Here is an 11,401-nt window from a genome sequence, read left to right as displayed (position 1 = left end):
TTGAAGAGGCTCACTCCCTATGCACTCACCCTGGAAGGATGAGCCAGGCATCCTTGACGCCTTAGAAGGGGGACATGTGATCTGCCTGGAAATGTGGCTGGGGGCCTTAGTAAGACATGGGACCCTTCAAGTTTCAGGAATGAGCTGGCCCCGGCCTCCACTTGCCTATGTGGGATAATGATCTGAGGTCTACTCATAGTACTGGAGGGGAATTAAGGCTGAATAGATATGTCTAGGCCTGTGGGGTTGAACATGCAGGGGACAGGTTTCTTGGGATTCAGGGTCTCCTTGATATGCTATTAAAGGTGGCAAGTTTCAGCTTTCCTTCTCAATTTTCCCCTGGGGGTGATTCTCACGCTCATAAATGGCATTAATAACTTTCTCCTGTCTTTCATGTTGTAGGGAGGCCTGTTGTCTGCCCTATAAAAGGTAGGAGCACTCACAGGTCTCTGGCATGAGACCTGGTGTCCTTCAGTCCCCTCCCCATTCCCTGGCACTGCCTACAGAGCAGAGGCATGGCGAGCCGTTCCTACCGCATCAGCTCTGGCTACGGGGGCAAGAATTTTAGCTCCTGTTCTGCTGTCGTGCCCAAGCCTGGGGCTCACAACTGTGCTAGTGCCGTGGCCTACCGTGGGGGCAGTCCTGGGGGGCCAGGCCTCAGGCGCCTCGGGGGCTTTGGCAGCCGGAGCCTGTGTACCGTGGGGTCCCCGCGGATTGCGGTGAGTTGTGTGCGCCCCCTCTGCAGTGGGGGAAGCTTTGGCTACAGAGCGGGGGGCCTTTGTGGGCTCAGCCCGCCCTGCATCACCACTGTAACAGTCAACGAGAGCCTCCTCACGCCCCTCAACCTCGAGATTGACCCCAATGCGCAGTGTGTGAAGCATGAGGAGAAGGAGCAGATCAAGTGTCTCAACAACAAGTTTGCTGCCTTCATCGACAAGGTGGGTCTGTGGGTTGCCCCCTGGGGCTTGTGGCTTAAGAAGGAGCAAGGGACTTGGAACACAATGACTGGCTGGGCTCAAATTCTAGGAGCCTCAACCCTGCTACCGATGAGCATGTAGCCTTGGGAACATGGCTGAATCAGGGTCTTGGTTTTCAAATGTTGCCGTGAGAGTCAAAATTGCAATAATGAATATGAAACCACTAGCCAGAAAAGGAGGGTTAATTGCTGCTGCTGACCCTGCACAGCAAGATCTGAATGTGGGTCTGGAGCCCCACCTTCTGAATCTCAGCCACCACACAGTGAACGGGTGGGTGCGGTGGGCATCTCTCCTTAGGCTGGCGTCTGACCCTGCTCCTGGAGGAGATGCTGCCATCACCAGCATGCAAAGGGGAGCCAGGACAAAGAAGGGCAAGAAGCTTCTTTCCTGTTCATTCCTGGCAGGGACATCATAGGAAGGCTGTGAATTTCCAGGACTTCTGCCCCAGGTGTCCTCCCCACCAAACACTTACATAGATTAAAGACAGTGAGCTGAGAAACTTAAGGGAGGTCCCCAGAGGGGCTGTTGAATTGCACTTCTCCAATGTTGCAGTTTCAGAGCCCTCCTGTGGTTGGATATACAGCTCTGGTTTCCTTTGACCCAGTGATACCCCCTCTGAGAGCCTGCAATCCGATGTTTGGGGGAGGACAGCCACTGGAATCCAAGGGAGGAAAGGCTCACCTTCTAGTGCTGAATGGTGTGGTGTGCCCATCTACATCCAGTAGGTGCACACCAGGGAATACGGGTGGGAGCTTTGCTCTCAGACAAACACCACCATCAGAAAGAAGCATATCTGCAAGTGAGGTGCTGTGCATCAATTCTTAGCATGGTACTGGCTGTCCAAACCACTCTTCCCTTCCATTGGCACAAAGAAGCTGACCCTTGGATCATGCAGGTTACTCACTGCGTGAAGACTCCCACCAAGATGGGGGTGGGGGAGGTTGAAATCCAGCCCTTGCTCTGCTCACCAGGCTGAGTGCCCTGGCAGGGGGCAGCATCTGCCCGGAGGATGCACCTTTTCCTAATTTGCACAAAAGCACAGTGAGGACCCTGAACACGCAGACTGGAAAGGAATCTTTGCATGTGGCCTTTTGGGCATCACCCAGGAATACTGCTCTCTCCGCTGGGAAGGATCAGTCCCTCCCCTGGGATTGCTGACAGCCACTCATCTCCCAACGTTCTCCCTTCAGGACAAGTACCAGGCAGGCATCGACGTGGTGGGTTTAAGCCGGCAGAGCAGGCAGGCCAGAGAGTTGTCCTCACCACTTGGGCCTGCACGTGGAGACCCCAGGCAGATGTCTTTTGGATAATTAGGATTTTGGTTTCTTTTTCTACAAGCATGGGCCATTGAGAGTTGCTTTCTTCATACCAGGCTTGTCCTCCCAGAAGTTTAGGGCTTGAGAGAAGATCATAGTTCAGGACCAGCAGCTGCATGGTGCCTGGTGAATGGAGCCAAGCTGAGAGGCGCGCCCGCCTACAGGGGCGGCTGCTGCCGCTCACGTCCAGCCACAGGCCCAGTATTGCCTGAGCATCTGGTTTGTCAAGGTCAGGGGAATCTAGAGTCTTGCCTGAAGTCACTCAATTGTTAGATGTTGGTAATTAATCAGGTTTTTATAAAACAATGTGCAGCCAAATAAAACATGCCTGTGGGCCAGATGGGGCTTGGGAGCTGCCCGTGTAAATGGACGATGTGCTCTCACTGCCTCAGTGAGGCTCCGAGAGAATGGGCACAGTGGCTTTGTTGGGGGCAGAGTCAGGTGGTGGGAGAACTCCTAACTGCTGGTCCCGGGTTCTCCCTCCTGGGCTCCTGCACCCCTGAGGCAGAGTGAGGAAGGGTCATGATGGGTGCTTTTTAAATCACTGCCATAAAAATTCCCACAAACTTAGCAGCTTAAAACAACATAAATTTATCTCATGAGGCTGAAACCAAGCTGTCAGCAGGGCAGCATTTCTTTCTGGAGACCCTGGGGAAGACCTGTTTCCAGGGATATTCAGCTTTTTGGCAGACCTGAGTTCCATGTGATTGTAGGACTGAGGTCCCTGTTCCCTTGCTGGCTGGTTGGTGGGGCGAGGGGTGTTTTCAGTTCCTAGAGGCTGCCCGGCTGCCCGCCTGCCTGCATTCCTTGACTCATGGCCCCCTCTCCACCTTGAAAGCTAGTGACAGCGGTCAAGTGTTCCTGGCTTTTCGTGTTTGAAATCTCTCCTCGCCTTCTTCTTCTGAACATCTCTCATTCTTCTGCCTTCCTCTTCCACTTTGAAAGGTGACTGATGTGGGACCCACCAGGATCATTTAGAATAATCTGATTTTCAGGTCCATGACCTTAATTCCATCTGCAAGGTCCCTCTTGCCATGTAATGCCACAGAGTCACAGGTTCCAGGGATTAAGACGTGGCTATCTTTGAGGGTCATTTTGACCTACCACATGTGGTCTGTGGTATTTTTTCAGAATCAGATATTACTTCGTTCTGTGCGGAATAAGCAAATCACAAATAAATTGGGTGCTCTTTGTGGGACATTGGGATGGGTTGAGAGGAGGTTACTTGGGGAACAATTAAGAGCTGTACTTTCAGATTTTGTAAATTATTTGATCTTTGGGGGAAGGTCACAAGTGACTACAAGTCAGGGTCCATCTCCAAGGGCAGAGAAAGTTCTGCGGGGCCAGGCACCTCCCCAGACTCCCCACTGAGTTCTTTCCCCACCCTGGGTGGCAGGTGCGCTTCCTGGAGCAGCAGAACAAGCTCCTGGAGACCAAGTGGCAGTTCTACCAGAACCGCAAGTGCTGTGACAGCAACCTGGGGCCACTGTTCAGTGGCTACATCGAGACGCTGAGACGGGAGGCCGAGTGTGTGGAGACCGATAGCGGGAGGCTGGCCTCAGAGCTCAACCACGTGCAGGAGGTGCTGGAGGGCTACAAGAAGAAGTAAGCATGACAGGGCCAAGGATGGTTATAGGAATGGGGTAGGTCTTGGATGGTCCATACAACTATCCTGGAGGCAGACATGTTTGAAAGTCAGGGTTATTCCAGGCTACCCATCAGATGGTTCTCTTTATCAGTCTGCTCCATCGTGTCCGGGCTCCGAGCTCTAGCAGCTAGCCCATCCTCGGGAATGGGAAAGATCAGGAGAGAATGAGTGCTCCTAGCCTGGGAGGGGTGGGACAAGACTGACAAGGAGATGGAGAGAGAACAAATGAAACAGGAGGACTGAGATCAATGGGGCAGGGAAGCAGAACGTGAGAGCAGTCAGCGCCAGGATTGGGGGAAAGGAAATATCCTGGAAGAGAAATCTGAAAATGATCGGGCTGATGCTACTCAAGATATCTGGTAAAGTTGGGTGTCTCTTTTATTTACACTGCAGATAAATCACCAGGCTTTTGTCCCACAAGGCTCTGCAATTCACAAGTCCATGTAAACCCTTTTATTTTAACCTGGCTTGTTTGGTTTAGCCATTAGCCAGTTTTACTCACTGGATCACTTAACTTGCTCCACTTTATCTGGTAGACAAGGACAGAGTGAAGGGTGATTTTGACATAATCACTTCTGGTGATTGTAATTGGAAATAATTGGAATCCTGGTCTTGAAAGGTCAGGTTTTACCATCCAGATGGATCCAGCAATGGGTCTTCACTTCCCCTGGGGGTGGGGGTGGTACAAATAGAGACACAATTCTGTTGGTAGGTGTCAAGGTCTGTCCCCCACTCTGGGGGTGTGAGGGCTGGTAATCACAGAGCTCAGAGTTTATAGTAGCCCAAAATTACTCTGTAATTATAAAGCTGTGAAAACCATGGTCTGGGAACTTTCGTCTCCCTTGTCAACAGGGGTGGGACTGCTCCGGGGATAAGACCTCATGGGAGAGAGCAAAAGAACAACAAAACCGGTGGAGGAGGACCTTGGAAGCATCCCCCAGTAGTCTGGGCAGAGAGGGTGGCTTCCAGTATTTCAAGTCTTTGGATGTCAGGGGGAGGGGGGAAAGAACGCCATGGGAATAGCTTCATGGAGCTTTATGTCGTGCACAATTTTAGGGTTGCAGGGCTCCTTGGAGCAACTGTCTTTCGTTCATCCCATAAAATTACTGAGGGTCTTACTGAACACCAGGCAATTTAGCCCAATGTGCAGAGAGAATAAGTGACTTGCCTGACCTTTTGCAAGGACTTCGCTTCCAAGCTTGGACCAGAAATTAGGGACGTTGACTCCATGTTCAGTGTCCTTTGGTGGGTTCTTTGTGGGTGGGAAATAGAAGTTTAGAGAGGCCAAGACCCTTCTCCCAGGGCACACAGAAAGTCAAAGGCAGCAGGAGGGGGTCTTGAAAACCTAGGTTCACTGGCCGGCCCACAGCCCACAGCCCACAGCCCTGTGCTCTCTCTCCTCAGGTATGAAGAAGAGGTAGTCCTGAGGGCCACGGCTGAGAATGAGTTTGTGGTGCTGAAGAAGGTGAGTGATTCTTTCTGTGTGTCCTGCAGGTACCTGTTGAATGGTGGATGCTCTGAGACATGGCCACGGTCATATCAGCCCAGTTGAGGTGGCAGGGCGCTCATGTCCCCTGGCAAATAAAGGTTGATCCACCTTTGGAAGCCATCATGGCCCCTGTGCAGGCACCCAGACTGTGCTGACAAGACTTCTTAGAAAGAAACCCTCATCATACTGCTGTTCGGCTTGTTGTAAACTCTCTGATTCACTGAAATGGTCACCTTAAATCCACTTCGCTCTCATGTTGACAATGCCTCCCGACTGGTTCTTAGCTTGCCAGTGATTTTGTGAGTGGTGGCAATTGCAGATGATGAAAAAAGCAGAAGAAAAAAAAACTGCTCATAAGTTCCCTTTCAAAATGTTGAGTTGAAGTGTACACTTAAGTAGTTTTACAAATAATGTGCTTACCAGCCATCTTATTTGTGAGTAATCACAGAATGGAGAGAGGGCTGGTTAAAAAAAAAATCTGCCCATAGAGGCATGACCTTGGTCTCAGGCAGGAAAGTCAGCTACTTGGGTGTTGGGTGTTGCCTGACCAGGGTGCCAAGGATGACCTTTTGGGGAGGTGCACCCAAGGCTCTGAGGCTTCCGTGGGCCAGTTCAGCTTAGTGGCAGCAGCCTGTAGTTTTGGGTTTTGATCTTAGGCTCGTTGCTTCATCAAAATCCCCAGATCTGGAGGAATTGGTACAAAGTCTGTAGGGGTCAGACTTCTCTTCATTTTCTATCCCATGTGGTCTCACTGATGTTTATGTGATGGAAGGTAATGGCAGTGGCAGATAACAAAGGCCCTGTCCCTACTAGTGAGACCCTGAAGGTGACTTGTAATTGCTGGTTGGATGAGCAGGGTTGAGGGTCTGGACCATGAGGTGGCATCAGGGTCCACGGTAGAGTGCAGTGTCCGGAGACACTGAATGACCCATGCCCCACACTCTCCTGGCTTCTCCACCAGGACATAGACAGTGCCTATCTGCGCAAGGCTGACCTGGAGGCCAACGTGGAGGCACTGAGGGCGGAGATGCACTTCCTGCGGGCCCTCTACGAGGAGGTGAGTCTCCCCATCTCTGGAAGAGCAATGGAGAGAGGAGACAGAGGAGGGTTTTCCTGGGGTGTGGCCTGTCCTTGTTCCTTGGTTCTAGGGAAAGTTGCCCATTCCTTACTTGTTTAAGATCTCAACAGTCTTTCCTTTTGTGACTGGAGGAGATTTTCTCTTGTTTAGGCCTCCTTTCAAAATGACAATGGATGCTGTCCTTCCTTTGAAATGATTTGAGAGACTGTAACTCACTGCCTGTCTATACAGCACAACATGAAGTAGAGATTTGATAATAGAGGTATATAGATACAGTAATAACTACAGTGTGAAAACTCAGGACTCTAAATCTGGCCATTATCTGCTTGGCTGGACTTACACAGACAGCTCCAGCTGATCTGGAGAGTTCAGGCTTCAGGCAAGGGAATTTGGTTTGTTCGTAACCATAGAAATCGGCCTCTGTTGATCTCAGCATTAATGGGATTCCTTCTTACTTGTTGCCTGGAGGCCATGGTCCAAATTCCAGCCTTTTCCTCTTAAAGCTACACTTAAAATTTTCCTGACTTGCCAGTAGTTTTCCAATTTATTTCGTAAAGTTTCAGAGTTGGAACTGTGCTTTTGATTACCTGGAGAGACAGGAATTGGAAGGGGATTTGGAGCTGAGGGCCCTGGCTGTTGTCTCCTACAGGAAATCCACATCCTTCAGTCACAAATCTCTGACACCTCGGTGGTGGTCAAGATGGACAACAGTCGGGAGCTCAACATGGACTCGGTTGTGGCCGAAATCAAGGCTCAGTATGATGACGTGGCCAGCCGCAGCCGGGCCGAGGCCGAGGCCTGGTACCAGACCAAGGTGAACTGGAGGAGCAGTCCGCCCTGCTGGGCAGGGAAGACAGTCATGAACCTGGAGCTTCCCTGGCACTCCAAGGGGCTGCAGCTGAGGTTCAGGTTCAGAACAGGGGGATGAGGTGGGGATATCACATAACAGTAGGCTGGTTAATCTGAGTTGGGGTGAGGGGGTCAGTGACCTCCTAGGACACCCACCCTCTGTGTGCTGATCATTGGTAGTTTCCGCATGTTTGTCTCCCAACCCGCAGTGTGAGGAGATGAAGGCCACAGTGACCCAGCAGGGAGAGAACCTCCGCAGAACCAAGGATGAGCTCAACGACCTGAACCGCATGATCCAGAGGCTGACAGCAGAGGTGGAGAATGCCAAGCAGCAGGTAGGGGGACACTGAGAACCACTTGGCACACCTTCTGCTTCTTATCTGCTTTCTGCTTTTCTTCTACCTTGAGGGGCTCCTGCTACCTTTGGAGGGGCTTATATTTTAACCACCTGCATCCAAAGGACCAACAGTGCTCAAAACCTTTGAGGCAGAGGATTGGCCTATCTATTTAATATATAGTCCCCCTTTCATACATATATTTACATATATGTGTATACATATACACACACTATATACTTTATATTTACATAAATATTTTAGTGTTTTACATTTACATAATGATATTATACCATAAATCTGATTTTGATTCTTCCCTTTGCCAGTTGACATTATGTCTTTGAAATCAATGCTCACTGATATAAATGATCTCTTTCATTATTTCTCTTGTATAGATTCTTTAATATCCATAAACCATAGTTTCCTCTCCATTCCCCTGTTGATGACACTTAGTTTCCTTCCAAGTCTTCACTACAGTTGTATCGTGAACATTTTTATACACATCTCCATTTGCACCTACATGAGAGATGTTTGAAGGTATAAAGGAAGAAGTGGAATTGCTGGGTTGTAAGATACTCACTTGCCCACTGTCCATAAGTTCTGGTGAAGCGCAGGGCCAGCCGCCCTCCTGCAGTTGGCACCGGAGGGCTTCCATTTCAGCACATGCTACCATCAGGCTTTCAAATTCGTGTGCATCTAATAGGTGTAAACCAGAATCTAATTTATATTTAATTTTCGCTTCTCTGGTTAACTGGTGATATCAAATGTCTCCTCATACACTTACTACTCATGTGTACTTCCTCTAAGAATTGCCTATTCATATCATCTGGCCATTTTTCTATGGTGATTCCTGTCTTCTTCTTGGTGATTTGCATTATTCCTCTGTCCATTCTACCTAGATTGTAATCCCTGGTCAGTTACACATGTGGCAATTAATCTTCTCTCAACCTGCCACTTGCTAGTTTGCTTTACTCTGATGTCCTTTATTGAACAGAAATCTTTAACCTGGATGTGACCTAATTCATCACTTCTTAGTTTAAATGTGTTATACTTATGAAGCTTTGAGGTCATAGATGTATCCTCTTACATTTTGCCCTCATTGTATAGTTTTAACTTTCACATTTAGGTATTTAATCCACCTGAAATTTATTTTTTGTATATACAAGAAGTAGGGTTTTAATTAAAATTTCCTATATCTACTGTAGCAAGAAAATATATCGTGTAATCTAGCTGTTACCCATGGGCTTGTGATACCACCTCTACTGGAATGCTGAGTCCCCACATATGCCTGGCTCAGTCCCTGCCTTCTCCCTTCTGCTTGCTGTTCTCATCCACTGGGTACATTATGTCACAAGTAATTTGTTGCTGTTAATAGCTGAGGTAATGGAATACGGGAATGATTTACTTTTCAGAAGTGAAATTAGAGAAGATTAGAACTTTACTTGCATTCTGATATGCTTTAAAAAATATATTTGTTTTACTGTTGTAAGAACACAACACGAGATCCTGACAGGTGTGAGGCGATTCTCATTATAGTTTTGATTTGCATTTCCATCATGATTAATGATAGTGTGTGTTTTTCATATACCTGATGAACATTTATGTCTTCTTTGGAGAAATGTCTATTCAAGCCCTTAACCCATTTTTTTAAAACCAGGTTATCAGTTTACTGAGCTCAAAGAATGAGACCCCCTACAGTGGCTTTTGAAAACCTGGAGTTGGCACTCATTAATCGGGTAGCTTAGGGCAAGTCACGGCTTCTCTGAGTCTCAGTCTCTTCATCTGCATAACGGGAATCACAAGGCCTGTTCTGAAAGTGCCTTGTAAACTAATGACAGCAAACAAATAGAAGATAACATCACTAATTATTGTCAGTCCTATTCCAGTGCTAATGTTTCCTCCCCCTAATGGCTCTCCATGGACTTGATTTTACAATCAAGTGGTATAAAAATAAAGGAAGAAAACTCCAAATGGCTATTATTTCCCTGCTTAGTTAATTTAAAAGCTGACCTTTTCGAATGGAGATGAAATAGGATGACCAGGCTGTGGGAGACCCACCAGGACGCCCATGGCCTGCACCCTCCCAAACTCCTCTCCTCCGCTCCTTCCCCCAGCGCTGCAAGCTGGAGGCCGCCGTGGCCCAGGCGGAGCAGCAGGGTGAGGCGGCTGTCAGCGATGCCCGCTGCAAGCTGGCCGGGCTGGAGGAGGCCCTGCAGAAGGCCAAGCAGGACATGGCCTGCCTGCTCAAGGAGTACCAGGAGGTGATGAACTCCAAGCTGGGCCTCGACGTGGAGATCGCCACTTACCGCAAGCTGCTGGAGGGCGAGGAGAGCCGGTGAGGACGGGGCTGGGGCTCACTTCCCATTTTCACTCAGGCTAGAGGAGCACCTCCCTGAACTCTAATCTCCTAGGCTGACAGCATTCAAACTGGGAAATACTCTAAAGATCATGGGATCCAGCCATTTCCCCATTTTTCAGGTAGAGAAACTGAGGCCCAGAGAGGGGAAGGGCCTGGTCCCAGACCACAGCTCCATTAGTGGGTCGCTAACATGATATCAGAGCCCTGGTTAGCACTCCAGTGATCTTTTCCCTCCCCTCAGCTGTGTCTAAAGCTTGTTCCAAGGCAAGGATGCTACCCTGCTGCCTGAAAGGATGTTCTGCAATCACATCTCAGTGGGTTGCAAAGGCTGTAATCATTCAAAAGATTTGTTAAAGGCCGTTTGATCTGGGAGGTGCAGGCACAAATCCTGTGAACCTGGATAGTCTGGTGTTCAGGGCCAGCGAATAGAAAGGGGCAGCACAGGGGAAGATGGAGGCAGCACAAATCCAAGATGGGGGGTGGGGGTGCGGGTCGGGGGGTGGGGTCAGCGTCCAGGGACGCTGTTGGAGGCATCTCAGAGGAGGAAGTAGAAAAGGGACAGGGCACTTCAGGCTGTGCTGACAGTTCTAACCAAGAACTGGAGGCAGGTGAAGTCTGCCTGGGAATGAACAGTGAGGCTTTATACCTGGGACGGTGCATGGACCTCAAGTCTCGGGGTAACCGCATCAGTATTGCCTCCTAGCTGGGTCCCGCCAGTGGGGAGCAAGCTATAATGGGGAGTAGAGTGTATAAGGTTCAGGTCACAAACTGTGAGCCAGATCTGGGTTCAAACCCCAGCTCTAGCTATGAACCCCCATGCCTCAGTGTCCTCATCTACAAAACAGGAAATCGTAACACCCACCACATAAGGCTGTTGCAAGAATTAAATTAGTTAATGGAACATAGTAACAAAAGTAATAGCTGGTTATTTATCAGACTAAGGGTATCTCTATCCAGGGTAGCCAGGCAGGGCTGCACCCATGCTCCTCATGAACGTGGTTGGTGTTTGAAATCTGACATACATGACACCCAAGGCAGCTGGCCCTGCTGCTGGATTCACACCATGCTTGACCAAGGCAGATAAACTCTTCTATCCATTTCCTTGGGACTTCGGGTGAAGCCATCGGAGCTGTGTCCTCCTTTGCACCCTTAACCCAACCCACTCACTAGCATTCTGTGAAGCCCTCGGCATTTGCACAGGGAAACTTTCATTATGATAACAATCATTAGTGTATTAATAACTCAGTCATGTAATGAATAATGCGCTGTCCCCAGCACATGAGATTTTAAAAGGTGGTGTAGTGTATTCTGCTTTGCATGTTGTGGCCATCGACCCTTTACCATACCCGT

General features: G+C 49.1%; 1 protein-coding gene across 1 annotated transcript; it reads left to right on the top strand.

Annotated features, from left to right (window-relative positions):
* The first annotated feature begins 515 nt into the window (after positions 1–515).
* On the top strand, positions 516–10,031 carry LOC129084581 (keratin, type II cuticular Hb5-like). Its single transcript, XM_054590785.1, has 7 exons — positions 516–938; positions 3,690–3,898; positions 5,346–5,406; positions 6,392–6,487; positions 7,158–7,322; positions 7,567–7,692; positions 9,807–10,031. Exons 1-7 carry the CDS (start codon positions 516–518, stop codon positions 10,029–10,031), a joined length of 1,305 nt encoding a protein of 434 aa, XP_054446760.1.
* The last annotated feature ends 1,370 nt before the right edge of the window (positions 10,032–11,401 follow it).

The sequence above is a fragment of the Pteronotus mesoamericanus genome, unplaced genomic scaffold (genome assembly GCF_021234165.1).
Source record: "Pteronotus mesoamericanus isolate MK-2021 breed Mesoamerican mustached bat unplaced genomic scaffold, CSHL_Meso_final scaffold_21, whole genome shotgun sequence".
In the NCBI taxonomy this organism is placed as follows: domain Eukaryota; kingdom Metazoa; phylum Chordata; class Mammalia; order Chiroptera; family Mormoopidae; genus Pteronotus; species Pteronotus mesoamericanus.
The sequence above is the reverse complement of the archived record's forward strand: the minus strand, read 5'-3'. Positions and strand labels throughout refer to the sequence as shown.